This window comes from Trachurus trachurus, assembly GCF_905171665.1.
Source record: "Trachurus trachurus genome assembly, chromosome: 2".
In the NCBI taxonomy this organism is placed as follows: domain Eukaryota; kingdom Metazoa; phylum Chordata; class Actinopteri; order Carangiformes; family Carangidae; genus Trachurus; species Trachurus trachurus.
In genome coordinates this window covers 775929-795672 of record NC_139914.1, presented here as the reverse complement: position 1 = coordinate 795672, position 19744 = coordinate 775929, and the positions used below count along the sequence as shown (strand labels likewise).

At 45.6% G+C, this 19744-nt stretch overlaps 1 protein-coding gene and 1 long non-coding RNA gene across 4 annotated transcripts in view; one reads left to right on the top strand and one right to left on the bottom strand.

The window, feature by feature from the left end:
- LOC311001087 overlaps positions 1-19744 on the bottom strand; it is a 441127-nt gene that overhangs the window by 156427 nt on the left and 264956 nt on the right. The gene's annotated exons all lie outside the window — the stretch shown is intronic.
- agap1 (ArfGAP with GTPase domain, ankyrin repeat and PH domain 1) overlaps positions 1-19744 on the top strand; it is a 130172-nt gene that overhangs the window by 59062 nt on the left and 51366 nt on the right. For 2 of the 3 annotated variants that reach the window (XM_083991411.1, XM_083991410.1), the window contains exons 8-10: positions 2029-2229; positions 3242-3334; positions 17443-17547. In XM_083991411.1, coding sequence (XP_083847537.1) covers positions 2029-2229; positions 3242-3334; positions 17443-17547 — 399 coding nt within the window. The remainder of the gene's footprint in view (positions 1-2028; positions 2230-3241; positions 3335-17442; positions 17548-19744) is intronic. The other variant, XM_083991412.1, reaches the window with a different exon arrangement.

Below are 19744 nucleotides of genomic sequence, written 5' to 3'. Positions count from 1 at the left end.
ATGTGGAACAAACCGCCTCAAAAAGCTTCAGAAATCAATGAAAGATACAAACTTCTACTGATTCAGGGGATTCCTCCTATTCCTACACCTATTTATCTATTATCAGATCTATGGGTTGGCCTTGATAAGCAGTTTGACATCTTTCTGTTTTTTTTTGTTTTTTTTGCAGCATTAAAATATATAAATAGTGAAGGCCCTGATACATGAATAGGATTAAAGGGAACATGCTGCTTTTCAGCATACGCCATAATTATGTACGGATGCGTATTTTATTCACTTGAAAAATCTCCCCCAAAAAATAACTCCTTTTTTTATTTTAGTAGTTTTTTCTGAAAAATCTATTTACTATTTTGTTTTTCGGGGTAATTTATTTTCTGAATGAACAAGATACTTCAAAATGACGTCGAGCTGAGCCTCCACTTTGTTTTGCAGTGTCACTAGTGTCAAATATGTGATTGATATGATATAAAAGCAAAATTCATATCAATCTATATATGCAAATTATGATAATTGAATCCGTTTTGGAAGGACACTTTTATTTTGAAATCAGTCCTTATACACGCTCAGACCTAGATCTAATAGATCTATTAGATCTAATAGATCTGCGTTAAGTTGGAAAAAGATTACTCAGAAAAACTGAAAAATACATTTCTCTGAAAAACAGGGAAATAGAAATGAATCACTGTGAAAAACTGAGCGTTTTCTCTTTTTATTCAAGTGAATGCAACATGTTATTATTTATTGCATGTAATTATGAACTGATAAGTTTGATTGAATATAGTCTGGAAGGAAGAAGAATTTATTGTTGTTTTTCACTAGGACCAGAATACTAGTAAACTACAAGTCCAACAGAAATAAAAGCCTCTGTGAAAAAAATAGAAAAATAAAGTTTAAAGATGAGATCTAAAGGCAGGAACAGGAAGTGGAGAGTTTATTCCAGAGTTGGAGGAACTGAGATCAGATCAAACGGAGCTTTTAAAGGCTCGTAATAAAAAATGTAAAATCAATATGAAAGGTGATAAGAACACACACACACACACACACACACACACACTCCTCCCTGAGCAGCTTCAGGCCGTTAAGCTCTTCGATCCTCGTCCTTCAATCCTCCATCGATTCCTCATTAAAGTCTCATCTCTCACCGTGTCTGAGCGGCGGCGGCGGCGTCCTCCCCCGAGAGAGAGCGCCGTTTATCTTCCCAGCATCCGAACCGATTACACCCCATAATGTTCAACTTCTCACTGCACAACTAAAACTACAACCAGCAGCCAGGAAATCATTTAGTGAACGGAAATGAAAACAAAAAAAACGAGAAGTAAATCAACTAAATCAAATCTTTAAAATGTTTTGTTTCTAAACTAAAACCAGATCCTGAGTCCTTTAAATTACATTACATTAGGTCAAATAAACAACATTTATAATGTAGTTTATATGTATTTATATTTTGCACCTGGTTTTTAAACCATTATAGTGATAAAGTAAATAAAGTGAATAACTTTTCCCAAACTACTGGATAGATTAGATAGATAGTTTTATTACGGACTCGGGTCCATTATAAATAAAAGAAGACAATACAAAGACACATACAATACAAGATAAAAAACACATCTTAATGAAATGAAAATTGAAATTTGAAGTTTTAATTTGAAACAGATGAAAAAAAAATTGACAACGTATTTCTAATTTACTGTATATTCATTATTTTTTTTTATCAGACTGATCCAATCCGACTGGGATCGAAGTAAAGATGGATTATTAATTATTAATCCTGGATGGAAAAACAAAAATCTGGAAAATTTTGATCCAGATTAAACCAGTTTTTCTCCTAATTCCTTAAAAACTAAGACTAAGACTAAATAAAAACTAAATAAAACGAGTCAATTCCTCCAAAATAAGACCTAAACTAAAACTGATTCATCACTTGTTGAACTAAATTAAACTGGAATAAAAAAGCAAACTGAGAAAATTAATAAAAATCAAAACAAATGTAGATTTTAAAACTCTAATAACCATGCTCTTATTGTGAAGGCCGAGCCAGCTGACTGCTGTGTGCTTCCTGTTTCCTGTCCTCAGACCAGTAACGGCGGCGGCAGCCTGAGCGACTACTCGTCGTCGGTGCCGTCGACGCCGAGCACCAGTCAGAAGGAGCTGCGCATCGACGTGCCGCAGACCGCCAACACACCCACGCCCGTCAGGAAGCAGAGCAAACGGCGCTCCAACCTCTTCACCGTGAGTTCCACACACACACACACACACACACACACACACACACACACACACACACACACACACACACACGCACACACCAAAATAAAAGCCTGACCAAGAGCCAGGCTTTTATTTTCTTAACCAGAGAGGAGACAGGAAGATGAAATATGGATCTCAACGAACTCGTTCACTGTCTCCAGTAAATAAAAAATAATTGATTAATTGATTGAGCAGTTGCTTAAAGGGATAGTTCACCCAAAATTGAAATTTGACGGTTGAGAACGGAGCTCACTTTTCTTCATCCAAAAAGACACACCAAAAAACATCCAAATACCTCCACACAGCTCGTCTGTAATGTCCCTCTTGTATTGAAGCCCCAACATGAGAAATTGTTCCGAAAAAAATTAAATAAGTCTATATTTTAAGCTTGTTTGTAGCTGAAGCTCCCAGTGTTTTTGCGATTTGCGGAGCCGTGAACTGGGTGTCAGTGCAAATCTCGCGAGATTTGGACGGACCAGGAAGAGCAGTGAACTGAGACACTGGGAGCTTCCGCTACAAACAAGCTTAAAATATAGACTTATTTATTTTTTTATTATTATTATTCTGAACAATTTCTCATGTTGGGGCTTCAATACAAGAGGGACATTACAGACGAGCACTATGGAGGTATTTGGATGTTTTTTGGTGTGTCTTTTTGGACAAAGAAAAGTGAGCTCCGTTCTCAACCGTCATATGGACATGCAGTGCTGCACGGAGCCCCACTGTAACTCAGAGAAGCCACGGAGGACTCTGAAACTTCTCCCAGCCCTTAGTCCACATGAGGGGGAGGAGATAATGAGGGAAATTTCAATTTTGGGTGAACTATCCCTTTAATTGATTGATTGAATTTCTTCATCTTTTCTTTTCTGCAGCTTCAGATGTGTCAGATCGATTAATGGAGAATCTAATGATCAGATGACAGTATTGATCAGTCGGTGACTGTGTGTGTGTGTGTGTGTGTGTGTGTGTGTCGTCTCGTCTCTCGCCCCCACAGTCGAGGAAAGCGAGCGAGCCGGACAAGGACAAGAAAGGCCTGGAGTCTCGGGCCGACAGCATCGGCAGCGGGCGAGCCATCCCCATCAAACAGGTGAGACACACACACACACACACACACACACACTTCCTGTCTGCGCCGCCGCCGCCACTCTTTCGCCCGTTCACACTCCTCTCTCTCTCTCTCTGGCTCCGTGTGTTTGATGCTCGTCCTTGATTAACAGTGAAATCACACACTTGACATCAATTAGAGCGAGGAGTTCTCCCGGGTCGACCAACCACATCATTAGGAGAGAGAGAGAGAGGGGGGGGGGGGTGTCGCTCGCCCTCCTTCTTCTTCTCTCTCTCTCTCCTTTCTGTCCTGAGTCTTTGATCCGAGCGACGGCGGCGGCTGCAGCGTTTTGAAGGAGCAACAGGAGAAGAAAGGGAGGCAGAGGATGGAGGGGGGGGGGCACTTTAATTCACACACACTTAAACACACACACACTTAAACACACTTGAAAATCACACTTGAAACACACACACACACACGCTGGTCCCTGCTGCGGCAGCGAGGAGGAGAAACACCTGAACTGGCTCTTAATCTGTCACACACAAGCTCCTCCATGTTGGAGGAGGAGGAGGAAGAGGAGGAGGAGGAGGAGAGAGGAGGAGAGAGGAAGAGAAGGAGGAAGAGGGGGAGGAGGGAGAGGAAGAGGAGGAGGAAAGAGGAAGAGAAGAAGAAGGAGGAGGAGAGAGGAAGAGGAGGGAAAGGAGGAGAGAGGAAGAAGGGGAGGAGGAGGAGAGAGGAAGAGAAGAAGAGAAGGAAGAGGAGGAGGAGGTGGGGGGATCTCCCCCCGACAATATCAGGTAATTAGCGAGCGCTAACAGCGCTAACGGGGCCTCTTGTGTGGACGGCGTTGCCGCGGCCTCGTTTGTAATCGACTAAATGAACAAATCACATCTGTGATTAGAGAGAGAGAGAGAGGGGGGCGAGAGACATAGAGGCAGACTGACACCAGAGGAGAGAGAGAGAGAAGAGAAAGAGTAAAAAATCCCAGCGGCTTCAAACGCAACGTCTCTCTTCTTCGGCGCAGCGGTGTCGCTCAGCAGGAGGAGGAAGAAGAGGAAGAAGACCTCCTCCTCCTCCTCTTCCTCCTCTTGACTTCATTTTATTCTCTTCTATTATAACGTATCATAACCGTGATATACAGTTTAATATATTACAGCAGTAAAAATATTGTAATGATAATATATAATATATCACATCCTCTTATATAGTATAATTAATATATTTTGTATCATAATATAATGAATTATATATAATAATTGTAATATAAGTCATAAGATATAATAATGACAACATGTATATTTTATTAAAATCTAAATATGCTGCATATTGTTTTCATAATATATAATTGAATTCATATAATTTATTATAAACATAATATATTGTATAATATGTAATACAAACCTTTATTCTGAAGGAGCTTAAACACAAACATCTACCTTTATACTGATTGTAGTACAAACACTATATATTGTAATTGTAATATATTTTACTATGTATTATAATTCTACCATATAATATAAAACATTGTGCTGACAATATACTGTAGCCTAACATCTAATCAATAATCAGTAATCCTCCTGTGTCGTCATGGTAACACACTTTGACTTTGACTCCAGCTGATAATTTACTCCACAAACATCCAGTTCATGTTAATAAAGTCACACACACACACACACACACACACACACACACACACACACACACACACACACACACACACACACACACACACACACACACACTCAGGACTAACTCAACCTGGCACAACATGGCAGCTCCTCCTCCTGTTGTATTTTTGTTGGAAGTGGACGTTAATTGATTTGATGGTTCCCTGTGGTCGACTCGTCTCCTGCCTCACACACACACACACACACTGCAGACCTGCTGCCTAATTAGACTGTGTCTGTGTCTGTGTCTGTGTGTGTGTGCACTTTAAAAAAAAAAGGCTGTGTGTGTTGAAAGAGAGGTTTCACTTCACATTCAAGGTTCAACTGTTTTTTCCCCATTAACACTCCATTTGCACTCAGTTTCACTTCCTGTGTGTGTGTGTGTGTGTGTGTGTGTGTGTGTGTGTGTGTGTGTGTGTGTGTGTGTGTGTGTGTGTGTGTGTGTGTGTGTCCTCCCATTAGCGCCGTGTTCACACTTGTTTTTTTTAATGAGACGCTGGTCAGACGCCGACGCCTCGACCTGAACTCCTTCACCTGTTTGACATGGAGACGTCGACTCGTTATCGCTCGTTATGTAAAACGCCGTTTAGACCAGAGTTGTGTTGCAGTTGTGTTGTTTTTTTTATTTAACAAGCGGGAGCTGGAGTTTCCTCCATGTTTTACAAAGTTAACATGTCACATGACTCAATAAGAGTCCAAAGAAATCAATAAGAAATGATCAATAACTAGCTTTAATACAAACATCTACCTTTATTCCTTTATTTTGAAGGAGCTTTAATACTAACATCTACCTTTATTTTGAAGGAGCTTTAATACAAACATCTACCTTTATTCCTTTATTGTGAAGCAGCTTTAATACTAACATCTACCTTTATTTTGAAGGAGCTTTAATACAAACATCTACCTTTATTTTGAAGGAGCTTTAATACAAACATCTACCTTTATTTTGAAGGAGCTTTAATACAAACGTCTACCTTTATTTTGAAGCAGCTTTAATACAAACGTCTACCTTTATTTTGAAGGAGCTTTAACACAAACATCTACCTTTATTTTGAAGGAGCTTTAACACAAACATCTACCTTTATTTTGAAGCAGCTTTAATACAAACATCCACCTTTATTGTGAAGGAGCTTTAATACAAACATCTACCTTTATTTTGAAGGAGCTTTAACACAAACATCTACCTTTATTTTGAAGGAGCTTTAACACAAACATCTACCCTTATTTTGAAGGAGCTTTAACACAAACATCTACCTTTATTTTGAAGGAGCTTTGATACAAACATGTACCTTTATTGTGAAGGAGCTTTAACACAAACATCTACCTTTATTTTGAAGGAGCTTTAACACAAACATCTACCCTTATTTTGAAGGAGCTTTAACACAAACATCTACCTTTATTTTGAAGGAGCTTTGATACAAACATGTACCTTTATTTTGAAGGAGCTTTAACACAAACATCTACCTTTATTTTGAAGGAGCTTTAACACAAACGTCTACCTTTATTTTGAAGGAGCTTTAACACAAACCTCTACCTTTATTGTGAAGGAGCTTTAACACAAACCTCTACCTTTATTGTGAAGGAGCTCTAATAGTTTAGTTTCATGTGGTTGAGGGTAAATTAGCATCGTGGTCGTTAAGCAGCTCAGATGAGCGGCGTTCCTGGGAGGGAGGAGGCGACCGGGACAGAGACCTAACAGGCTCCGACATCTGCCAGAGAAATTAGCCACGTCACACAACACACACACACACACACAACACACACACACAACACACACAACACGCACACCGCTGTACAGCAATTAGGCCACGCCCCCTCACAGCGTGGATGGCGTTGTCAGTGTTAAAGACCTGCACTTGTACAATAACAGGCTGATTAGAGACACACTCTGATACCTGTGTGTGTGTGTGTGTGTGTGTGTGTGTGTGTGTGTGTGTGTGTGTGTGTGTGTGTGTGTGTCTGTGTGTGCGTTAGAGCCACTTGTGCGCTCCTTATCTCATTAGAGCGACTCTCAGCGTGCGACTATCAGCCACTCGAGGTGACGGCGCTCGCTGTTAGAGGGGAACGCCTTCGTTAAGAGAGTCCAGGGCTCATTAAAACACACACACACAGGCACAGACACACACAGAGACACACACACACACACAGGCCAGGACACGGCGCTCTCGGTCGTCTGTAATGAGAACGAGGCCGAACAAATCAACAGAAACACAGAAAAACTATAATCAGCAGGCACATAGTAACTGTGTGTGTGTCTGTGTGTGTGTGTGTGTGTGTGAAGGCGGTGCGAGGTCAGATGTGTCATACACACTCAGCTCACAGCGAGAGTTCACACAGCCGCCACCGTCACTTCAACCTACAGCGGTTAAAGACCATACAGACACAGAGAGAGACAGTATCAACCAATCAATCTACCTTTATTTTGAAGGACATACATTATGAACGTCTACCTTTATTTTGAAGGAGCTTTAATACAAACATCTACCTTTATTTTGAAGCAGCTTTAATACAAACATCTACCCTTATTTTGAAGGAGCTTTAATACAAATATCTACCTTTATTTTGAAGCAGCTTTAATACAAACATCTACCTTTATTGTGAAGGAGCTTTAACACAAGCATCTACCTTTATTTTGAAGGAGCTTTGATACAAACATGTACCTTTATTTTGAAGGAGCTTTAACACAAGCATCTACCTTTATTTTGAAGGAGCTTTTACACAAACGTCTACCTTTATTTTGAAGGAGCTTTAATACAAACCTCTACCTTTATTTTGAAGGATGATAACCTGACAGGTCTGACGAACCAAAATGGAGAAAATCAAAAATCAAACGACGCGACAGGATGTGGGGGGAAAAAGTTCCATCAGAGGCCGTGTGAAGTGATCGGAGTGGTGCGTTAACGAGGCGTACTGGCCCTTTAAGGGCGGCCATCTTTGTTCTAATTGACTCTCTTGGAGCCGGAGCAGGAAGCACATGTGGCGTTGGAGCTGGAGCCTCCTGCTACGACACTCCTCTGGCCTCCTCCTCCTTGTTCCTCTTCTTCCTGTTCTTGTTCTTCCCGTGTTGCGGCGGCGGCGGCGGCGGTGGCGAGCGGATGCGGATGCGTCCAACTTTGTTTACAGAGGCGGTTGGGAGCGCCGGCGCTCCTCCGACATCTGCTCCACGACGCTAATTAGCGGCTAATTAGCGGAGAGAGAGGCAGCGCTCTCTGTCAGCGGCTGCAGACACACGCTTTGAAAAGCTACTCTCTGACAAATTAATTTCCCTCCGACGCAGCAGCCGCACCTCTGGGACACACACACACACACACACACACACTGAACACACACACACACACTGAACACACACAAACACATCAGATTAGCTCTTCTTGTCTTAAACTCTCTCTCCTTCACCTGGCAGCCTTGAGCTCAGGGCCAGGTGCATGCTGGGTAATGTAGTCTTGTAGTAATGTAGCACTCTTCAGATCAACTGTCAATATTCACTTCACTTTGAGTTTATAAACACTTCATCTCCAGAGCCTCATCTTCCTCCTCTTCCTCTCCTCTCTTCCTACTCCTCCTCTTCCTCCTCCTTGTCTCTTCCTCTCCTCTTCCTCTTCTTCCCTTCCTCCTCCTCCTCTTCCTCCTCCTTGCCCCCCCCTCTTCTTCCTCCTCCTCTTCCTCCTCCTCCTCCTCCTGCTCCTCCTCTCCTCCTCCTCTTCCTCCTCCTGCTCCTCCTCCTCCTTGTCTCTTCTTCCTCTCCTCTCCTCTCTTCCTCCTCCTTGTCTCTTACTCCCCTCCTCCTCTCCTCTCTTCCTCCCCCTCCTCCTCCTCCTCCTCCTCCTTGTCTCCTCCTCCTCCTTGTCTCTTCCTCCTCTTCCTCCTCCTCTTCCTGCTCCTCCTCCTTCTCCTCCTGCTCCTCCTCCTCCTCCTCCTCTTCTTCCTCTCCTCCTCCTCCTGCTCCTCCCCCTGCTCCTCCTCCTCCTCCTGCTCCTGCTCCTGCTCCTCCTCCTGCTCTTCCTCCTCTCCTCCTCCTCCCCCTCTTCTTCCTCTCCTCCTCCTCCTCTCCTCCTCCTGCTCCTCTTCCTCTCCTCCTCCTCCTCCTCCTCCTCCTGCTCCTCCTGCTCCTCCTGCTCCTCCTGCTCCTCCTGCTCCTCTTCCTCTCCTCCTCCTCCTCCTCCTCCTGCTCCTCCTCCTGCTCCTCCTGCTCCTCTTCCTCTCCTCCTCCTCCTCCTCCTCCTGCTCCTCCTCCTGCTCCTCCTCCTCCTCCTGCTCCTCCTGCTCCTCCTGATTAGTGTATCTGTAGTAATTGCGTCTCGCGGGGCCGGCTGGTTGTGACAGCGTCCTCGTCGCCCCTCGGCGCCGGCGCTTTGCGAGGAGTTAAATTGGATGGTTAATTCGGGCGTTATTTACCCTGTAATTCATTAGCGCCGCGCCGCCATTGGCAGCGGGCAGGCTGTAATTTCACGCTTCGCAATAAAAGATGTCTCATAATCTGCTTCATTTAGCAGCCAAAGAATTTAATGAAATTAACTGCGGCCCTAATTAAGACGGTGAATATTAAAGACCTGCTATCAAGGCTTTAACGAGGGTGACACGATCCGCCTTCCGCCGGATTGGAAAAATATCATTTCCCTGGGAAAGGTTGTCACCGCTCGGAGCCATTTTGGCCATGATGACATTTTTGTCATGCACGCTAACCCCTGGAAATGAGATTTTTTGGGAAGGGAGGGAGGAACGGAGGAACGTCGTGTCTCCTCTTCCTTACTCAGAGAAATAATTAAAACAAGGAACACAGGCGTCAATCAAAGAGCTGCAGCTTTTAGATTGTGCTCATTACGCCTCGCCGCGGCGACGGTCTCCACGGAGCCATCCGCCGTTTTTGTTTGGCACGGGGGTGTTGTTGTTCTGAGCGCTGGAAGTGTCCCCGTGGTCGCTTTGTTGTTCCACGCCACCGCTGTGTGTCAGTGTGTGTGTGTGTGTGTTGTGTACACACTCGTCTGATGATGAGCCGGACAAAAGCGACCAGCGGTGACCTGAGGGTCTCGGCGGCGGCCAGGAAGACGAGTGTTGTCTCCGTCTCTGTGGCGTGCAGCGAGGAGCGAGGGGCGAGGGTTTGTATCCACTAATGAATTGAGACTGCTGAAGTAAGGTTTGGATAATTGAGTTTCTAATTAATTACCCAGAACTCTTCTCAGATAAATCAGCGCCTCTTCAGCCCCCACTCTTCTTCTTCGGTGGCGTTTTATTTGATGTGGTCGGCGTCCTGCTCCCCCGGCTCTGCCCTTCGCCGTCCTTGCCTCATCAACGCCGACCTTGTCGTGGAGGCTGACGCCGCTGTGTGTCTGTGGGAGTGTGTTTTGATGTCGCTTGTGGGTTTTGTAATGTTTGTCTCAAGTCAAGTCTTCTTTCTTTCCTTCTCGCCGCCGCTGTCGGGTCAAGTGCCACACGAGCAGAACCGATCCTCAAGGCCGAAGCCGCCGCCGCCACACACACTTTGAACGAATCAAACGCACCCACAGCGACAGACGAGCAGGAACACGTTCAACCACGATAAAACAACTTCCTGCACGGATTCAACCTGCTGGACGACGCCCACAAACAGCCGCCATCTTGGCTCGGCCTGACTCCGCCTCCTTCCCTCTTAGCTATTCCAAATAAGGTCAAAGAGGTGGAATCTATATGGAGCGGAGACTTTGATTTGATTGGATGTCCTGTCTGTGACTCCGCCCACTTTTTTCTAAGGCTCAGTGCAAGTTGCTGCACAGCCGCCAACTTGGCTCTGCCTGCTCCGCCTCCTTCCCTCTTCGCTATTTACCTTGGTTCACTCCGACGTCATCTCTGTGACTCCGCCCACATGTTTCTAAAGCTCAAAGCGAGCTGTTATACTGCCGCCAACTTGGCTCTGCCTGCTCCGCCTCCTTCCCTCTTCGCTATTCCAAATATGGTCAAAGAGGAGGAGCCTGTGAGGAGATGAGGCTTTGATTTGGTTGGATGTCATCTCTGTGACTCTGCCCACTTGTTTCTAGACCTCTAAGCGAGCTGTTACACTGCCGCCATCTTGGCGCAGCTTGACTCCGCCCCCTTACTCCTAGCTATTCCAAATAAGGTCAAAGAGGAGGAGCCTGAGAGGAGATGAGACCTGTGTTTCACTCTGACATCATCTCTGTGACTCCGCCCACATGTTTCTAAAGCTCAAAGTGAGCTGCTGCACGGCCGCCATCTTGGAACAGTTTGACTCCGCCCCTTAACTTCGAGCTATTCCAAATAAGGTCAAAGAGGAGGAGTCTATATGGAGTGGAGACTTTGATTTGGTTGGACGTCTCCTCTGTGACTCCGCCCACTTGTTTCGAGAGCTCAAAGCGAGCTGTTACACTGCTGCCATCTTGGCTCGGCCTGACTCCGCCCCCTAACTCCAAATAAGGTAAAAGAGGAGGAGCCTGAGCGGAGATGAGACTTTGATTCACTCAGACGTCTCTCTGTGACTCCGCCCGCATGTTTCAAAAATATTTTTAGCCGCTTTGGTCACTCTTCACATGACTGACGTTAAAGTTCGATTGTGGCTCGAAGCGAGCTGTTACGCAGCCGCCATCTTGGCTCTGCCTGACTCCGCCTCCTTCCCTCTTAGCTCTTCCAAATATGGTCAAATAGGAGGAGCCTGAGAGGAGATGAGACTTTGTTCACTCCGATGTCATCTCTCTGACTCCGCCACTCCACTTGTTTCTAAAGCTCAGATCGAGCTGTTACGCAGCCGCCATCTTGGCTCTGCCTGACTCCGCCCCCTAACTCCCAGCTATTCCAAATATGGTCAAAGAGACACTGTCAATCAAAGAGGCCACGCCCCCTCTATTCTCTTTAACTTTAGTCCTTCATGAAAATGTAAACAGTGGAGTCGTCATGGACACTGACTGGGGGGGGCGGAGTCACTCTAGTGGTCGTCAAGGGAACTGCAGCGGTCGACGTCACCGTGGTGATGTTATTCTTCTGTGGTGCGAGCAGTGGACACTGAGGGGATGATGGATGACCTGGTGTCACCGTCCCTCTGTTACCGCGGTGACGAGGGGGTGATGAGGGGGGGTGACACCTCTAATTTAGCCTCCCGCTCTCCGGGGACGAGGAAGAACAAAAGGGAGCGACGTCTCCGTGGAGATGGTCCACGTCTTCTCCTCCGATATCATCTGCTCCTCTGGATCTGCTCCCTGATTGGCTGTCACCGGGCGGCGGGAGAGTCCATTGTCTGGGGGGGGGGGGGGGTGATTAGAGGGGAGATTAGTGGACATCAATAGACGGGCAGAAGAAGAAGGAGGAGGAAGAGTTTCTTTATCGCTGCAGCTTCTTCACAATAGAAACAGAATCATTGTTTATTTTCGTCCCACTGGTCCTCAAACGTCACATGACGAGATAAGAGACGAAGTTTCCTCCACAGAGCTCGTTCATCATCTTCCTCCTCCTCCTCCTCCTCCTGGTGTCCGTCTTTAATCAGCGACCCTCAGGTAACAAATAAATGCGTCATAATATCAAGAAATAACAAACAATTTCGTCATAATATCAAGAAACAGTTGGTTAATTAATAGTTAATTGGTCAACGAGTTGGTGGAGAAAAGTTCTGGCCTTTCCCAAAAAAATTCAAATCTTTAACCTTTATGAAAACCATGACGTTACTATGAACCGTTATTTCCGGCAGATGGAGAAGGAGGAAGAAGAGGAGGAGGAGGAGGTTCTTTATCGCTGCAACTTCTTCACAATAGAAACAGAATCAGTGTTTATTTTCGTCCCACTGTTTGTCGGGTCCTCAAACGTCACATGGCGAGATAAGAGAGGAAGTTTTCTCCACAGAGCTCGTTCATCATCTTCCTCCTCCTCCTCCTCCTCCTGGTGTCCGTCTTTAATCACCGACCCTCAGGTTTGAGCCCCTCGACGTTTCTCCGTGTCGATGCGTCGTCGTCGTCCCTCTAACGAATGACCTCATCTCTCTGGCTCGCCGTCGCCTCCAGCCAGCGACCTTTTCTTAAAGACTCCACCGCGATACTTCACCGGCGAAGACGAAGACGAAGACGAGGAGGAGGAGGAGGAAGTGTGTCAGGATGAAAGAAGATACTTTTTTGTGTCTTGGGGAGTTTTGTTCCTTCCCTCGTTTCCTTGAACCTTTCCTTCAGGCCCCTCCTCCTCCTCCTCCTCCTCCTCCTCCTCCCTCCTCGCCACAACGACTGGGCCGCGGCGCCCCGGGACGTTTTGCGAGGCCTAACAAATGAGTCCTGTGACTTCATCATGGCGCCCCGCAGCCGGCCGACCTTTTCCTCAGCACTTCCTCCGCCATACGTCACCGCTCGCCAACCGTAACCGCCGCGGTGACGATGTATTTATCTCCACACATCTATTCTCTATCCTCTCCTCCGTCTCCGTGTGGGAGAGGAGACCTTGTAGCTGTCATGGCTGCCAACCCCCCCCTCGCTGCTGAAGGTGTGTGTGTGTGTCACGGCGCCCCCGGGAGGTGAATAATGACAGATATTACCCATCAGCTCCGGCGGCGTCCGTCCACGCAGCAGCAGCAGCAGCAGCGTTCAATTAGCTTCCTCCTCCTCGTGCAAACTGATCACTCGTCTTCCTCAGGATGGATGGACCGGATTCATCCACTGACACACACACACACACACACACACACACACACACACACACACACACACACACACACACACACACACACACACACACACACACACACACACACACACACACACCTCCACCTCCTCCAAACCCCAGGTCTGGATGGAGAGGTGTAAGGAATATAGTTCCAGTCGAGGCCTGAAGAGAGTCAGGCAATTAAAGAAGTGCTGATTGTGGAAAGAAGGAGGGAAGGATGGAGGGAAGATAGAGTAAAGATGGAAGGAAGGATGGAGAGAAGATAAAGGAAAGATGGAAGGAAGATGGGGGAAAGAAGGAGGGAAGGGTTGAGGAAAGGAGGGAAGGATGGAGAAAAGACAAAGGAAAGATGGAAGGAAGATAAAAGAAGGATGGAGGAAAGAAGGAGGGAAGGATGGAGGGGAGATACAGGAAAGATGGAAGGAAGGATGGAGAGAAGATAAAGGAAAGATGGAAGGAAGATAGGGGAAAGAAGGAGGGAAGGGTGGAGGGGAGATACAGGAAAGATGGAAGGAAGATATAGGAAAGAAGGAGGGAAGGATGGAGAGAAGATAAAGGAAAGATGGAAGCAAGATAGAGGAAGGATGGAGGAAAGAAGGAGGAAAGGATGGAGAGAAGATAAAGGAAAGATTGAAGAAAGATAGGGGAAAGAAGGAGGGAAGGGTGGAGGGGAGATACAGGAAAGATGGAAGGAAGATATAGGAAAGAAGGAGGGAAGGATGGAGAGAAGATAAAGGAAAGATGGAAGCAAGATAGAGGAAGGATGGAGGAAAGAAGGAGGAAAGGATGGAGAGAAGATAAAGGAAAGATTGAAGGAAGATAGGGGAAAGAAGGAGGGAAGGGTTGAGGAAAGGAGGGAAGGATGGAGAGAAGATAAAGGAAAGATGGAAGCAAGATAGAGGATGGATGGAGGAAAAATAGGGGAAAGAAGGAGGGAAGGATGGAGGAAAGAAGGAGGGAGGGATGGAAGGAGAAAGAAAGATGGAAGGATGAAGGAAAGATGGAAGGGAGATAGAGGAAGGATGGAGGAAAGGAGGAAATTCCTCAGGATTGCTTCATAATATCAAGAAATGACAATTAATTGTGTCATAAACAGCCCAGAAATAACAGTCAACTGGTGAAGGAGTTGGTGGAGAGAAGTTCTGTCCTTTCCCAAAACATTCAAAGCATGAAAATCCTGTGTAATCTATCACCTTTATGAAAAACATTTGCAAACACGTCTTTTCAAAAGAGAAATGTAATACAGCAACACAAGGTAATGGATTAGTTTGGTTTCTGCGTTTTGACATTTGAATATAATCTGGTAACCTAACCATCCCAGAAGGTTTTTGATCAACATCTTATTCAGGAACAGAATTATGTCTCACTCTGAATCCCTGTTGTTGCGTTTCTCTCTCTTTAATGTTCCCATGATGCATCGCTGCACAAACACGTGAGGTTTTTACATCTCAACGTGTTTTTAACGTGCGAGTGGTTCAACAGCTCTGACGCTGCCGTGACCCGATGTCTGTGAACGCCTCAGCAGAGAAGAAAGACTGAACAGAAGAATAAAATATTCAACTGCAGGAAGAAAACACCAATTATCTTTAAAATAAACAGTTTACATATAAAAATAAAGATTTCAATCATCTGAAGTTTCTCTCCTTCCTGTCGTCATGACGACACCGGATACACCAAACCTGTCGTCTCCGGCCGGAGAGATGAGGACAGAGGGAACATCGTCCTTCCTTCCCTCCTCTCTTTCCCTCCTTCCTTCAGTCCTTGTTGCTTCCTCCCTCCATCATCTGTCCTCCCTCCTTCCTTCCTTTATCTTCCTTACATCCTTCCTCTATCTCCCTCCATCCTTCCTTTATCTTCTCTCCATCCTTCCCTCCTTCTTTCCTCTATCTTCCCTCCATCCTTCCCTCTATCTGCCATCCATCTTTTTTCCTCCTTCCATCCTTCCCTCCTTCTTTCCTCTATCTTCCTTCCCTCCTTCTCTCCTTCCTTCCCTCCTTCCTTCTCTCCTCTCTTCTCTCCTTCCTTCCTGCTTTCCTTCTCTCCTTCCTTCATTCCTTCCTTCCTTCCTTCCTTCTCTCCTCTCTTCCCTCTTTCCTTTCTTCCCTCCTCCCTTCTCTCCTCTCTTCCCTCCCTCCCTTCTTCTCTCCTCTCTCCTCTCCTTCCTTCCCTTCTCTTCCCTCCTTCCTTCTCTCCTTCCCTCCTTCCCTCCTCTCCTCCCTCCTTCCTTCTCTCCTTCCTGTCGTTATGTCGACACCAATTACACCTAATGTGTGGTCTCCGGCGGCGAGGGTCACTGCGGGCTCGCCGCTCCGTCCCCGCCGCCACCGAGCGCCTTAATGAAAGCTGAGGGGAGAGCAGGCTTCTGTCCATCACCCCCCTCCCCCTCCTCCCCTCCTCCCCCCCTCCCTTCACGGCTGGACTCTATTAATATCCTCTGTCGGGTGTTAATGTTGTAGAGTCCAGTGAAGTGACACGCGTGGCGGCGCCGCTGTAATTGCTAATCAGTGGACAGTTTTATCCCCCCTCCCCCTCCTCCCCCTTCCTCCCTCCTCCTCCCCCACTGCACTCCAACCTCTCTCTCTTTTCCTTTTGATCCCCCCCTCCTCCCCCCCTCTCTCTCTCTCACCTAATGAATTCGGCTCAAATGAAGTGTGGGCGGGCGAGCGGCGGTCGCTCGGCCTCAACGGTCAGTCAGCCGCAGCTGATGTGTGTGGGAGAGAGAGAGAGGAGGGGGGGGGGGGGGGGGACGGAGGGAGGGAGGGAGGGGGGGAGGGGGGGAGAGAGGGGGGGTAACAGGGACATTAACAGGCCTGAAGAGAGTCAGGCAATTAAAGAAGTGCTGATTGAGGAAAGAAGGAGGAAAGGATGGAGGGGAGATAGAGGAAAGGAGGAAAGATAGGGGAAGAAGGATAGAAGGAAGATAGAAGAAAGAAGGAGGGAAGGATGGAGAGAAGATAATGGAAAGATGGAATGAAAGTAGAGGAAGGATGGAGGAAAGGAGGAAATATAGGGGAAAGAAGGAGGGACGGATGGAAGGAAGATAGAGGAAAGATGGAAGCAAGATAGAGGAAGGATAAAGGAAAGATAGGGGAAAGAAGGAGGGAAGGATAGAGGAAAGAAGGAAAGGATGGAGGGAAGATAAAGGAAAGATGGAAGGAAGATAGAGGAAGGATGGAGGAAAAATAGAGGAAGGAGGGATGGATGGAAGGAGAAAGAAAGATGGAAGATAGAGGGAAGGGTGAAGGAAAGATGGAGGGAAGGATGGAGAGAAGTTAAAGGAAAGATGGGAGGAAGATAGAGGAAAGGAGGAAAGATCGGGGAAAGAAGGAGGGAAGGAAGAGAGAAGAAAGATGAAGGGAGTACAGATGATAGAGGGAGGAAGGAGGGAAGGATGGAGGGGAGATAGAGGGAAGATGAAAGGAAGATAGAGGAAGGATGAAGGAAAGAAGGAGGGAAGGAGGGAAGGATGGAGAGAAGATAAAGGAAGATAGAGGAAGGATGAAGGAAAGAAGGAGGGAAGGATGGAGAGAAGATAAAGGAAAGATGGAAGGAAGATAGAGGAAAGATGGAGGGAGGACTGAAGGAAAGATGGAGGGATGACGGAGGACGATGTTCCCTCTGTCCTCATCTCTCTCAGTGAAAATGTTGTTGTAGAAACGCTCTCTCCTTTATCCACTCCTCCTCCTCCTCCTCCTCCTCCTCCTCCTCCTCCTCCTCCTCCTCCTCCTCTCAACTCGTTCTCTTCGCTCCACGGAGTCTGAACGAGGGAGAGAGAGAGAGACAGAGAGAAGGAGGTGTAACTCTGTCGTTCTTTCTCTCCCTCGTTTCATTAACATCAGATGTGTATGTGTGTGTGTCCAGGGAATGCTGCTGAAGAGAAGCGGGAAGTCTCTCAACAAGGAGTGGAAGAAGAAGTACGTGACGCTGTGTGACAACGGACTGTTGACCTACCACCCCAGTCTGCACGTAAGACACACACACACACACACACACACACCACCCCAGTCTGCACGTAAGACACACACACACACACACCACCCCAGTCTGCACGTAAGACACACACACACACACACACACACACACACACACACACACACACACACACACACCACCCCAGTCTGCACGTAAGACACACACACACACACACACACACACACACACACACACTCATTACAGCCGGGCTCTGATTGGTTAATACACTCCAACACTCTGAGTGATCTGATAGAGATAGAGATGGAGGGAAGGAGGGAAGACGGAGGAAAGGATAGAGGGGAAGGAAGGAGGGAAGATGGATGAAATGTGGATGAGTGATAGAAGAAGGCTGGAAAAAGATGGAGGAAAGATAGAGGAAAGAAGGAAGGAAGGATGAAGGAAAGATAGAGGAAAGAAGGAAGGAAGGATGGAGGAAAGATAGGAGAAAGAAGGAAGGAAGGGTGAAGGAAAGATAGAGGAAAGAAGGAAGGATGGAGGAAAGATAGGAGAAAGAAGGAAGGAGGGATGAAGGAAAGATAGAGGAAAGAAGGAAGGAAGGATGAAGGAAAGATAGAGGAAAGAAGGAAGGAAGGATGGAGGAAAGATAGGAGAAAGAAGGAAGGAAGGGTGAAGGAAAGATAGAGGAAAGAAGGAAGGAGGGATGAAGGAAAGATAGAGGAAAGAAAGAGGGAAGGATGGAGGAAAGACAGAGGAAAGAGAAGCAAAGATGGCTGACACGCTGATTGGTTGTTAGACTCCGGCGCTCTGCCAGTCTGCACTGACCTCCATCGATCTGCAGCTCTTCATCTTCCCTCTGTGTGTGTGTGTGTCTGTGTGTGTGTGTGTCTGTGTGTGTTCTGGCCACACACACAGACCCACAGTGTGTATGTGTTGTGTATTAATTAGTGGTGTGTGTGTGTGTGTGTGTTTGCCCACGTCGGAGCTGATGATGTGACCATCAGCTGTAATGTCTCTGCTAATTGTCCCGGCTCTCTGCCCTGTTGGCACAACACGCCGCTTTATTACCACACACACACACACACACACACACAGAGACACACAACACACACATACACACACACACTGTCTTCATCACATTTATTCATTGCAGTGAACAACAGGTTTTTCCTCCGTCCTTCCTTTTCTACTTCTCCTTACAAGAGAAAAATCCTCGTTTTCACACTTTTTATTATAAATGTTATTTCACTAAATTCATTCAGGATTCATATTACATTTTGTCAATAAAATTTAAGAAAAAAGGAAAGAAGGAGGGAAGGATGAAGGAAAGATAGAGGAAAGAATTAAGGAAGGATGGAGGAAAGAAGGAAGGAAGGATAGAGGAAAGAGGGAAGGAAGGATGGAGGAAAGATAGAGGAAAGAGGGAAGGAAGGATGGAGGAAAGATAGAGGAAAGAAGGAAGGACATGTATGTATTTTTTTTAAATGTTATTTTACTAAATTCATTCAGGATTCATATTAAATTTTGTAAATAAAATAAAAAAAAACATTTGTCTTTAGATTAAATCATCAAATCATCAAATTAAAATGAAAAGGAAGTTGTGCAGGACTCGGGGGATTTTCACAGTAAAAGTCCCGTTTCAGTTAAAGCCTGTATAGTTTATTATAAAGATGTTTTGTCTTTTTAAAATAAAACCAGGTCTGTTAGAAATTGAAGAAAGGAGCAGAAAGAAAGAAAGAGTAGAACACAATAGAGAATAGAGAAATAATTAGTTTAGATGAGTCTGCTTTTATTTTGTCAGTAAAATGTCAGATCAATTAAATTATTAATTATAGTAAAATGATTTGTTTTGAATCATAAACAGAGACAGACACAGAAAAGAGATGAAAAAAGTGTTTGTTCACAGACACTGAGGTTCAGTTTATTATAAAGATGTTTTGTCTATTTTAAAATAAAACCTGTTAGAAATTAGAAACAGAAACGAGCAGAAAGAATTTTATTAAATAGTAAAATTATTAGTTTTGAATCATAAACAGCTGAAAATGTGGTGGTTTTGTTTCAGACACAGAAAAAAGAGATAAAAAAGTTTTTTTTATGGTTAAAAAAAAAAAGAATTAATTAGTAAAATAAATGAGTTTGTTTGAATCAAAAGTCTTTAAGAAGCAGCAGAAGAGCTTAAAGACTGAAAATTAAGCCCCTGTTCACAGATACATAGGTTTAGTTTATTAGATTT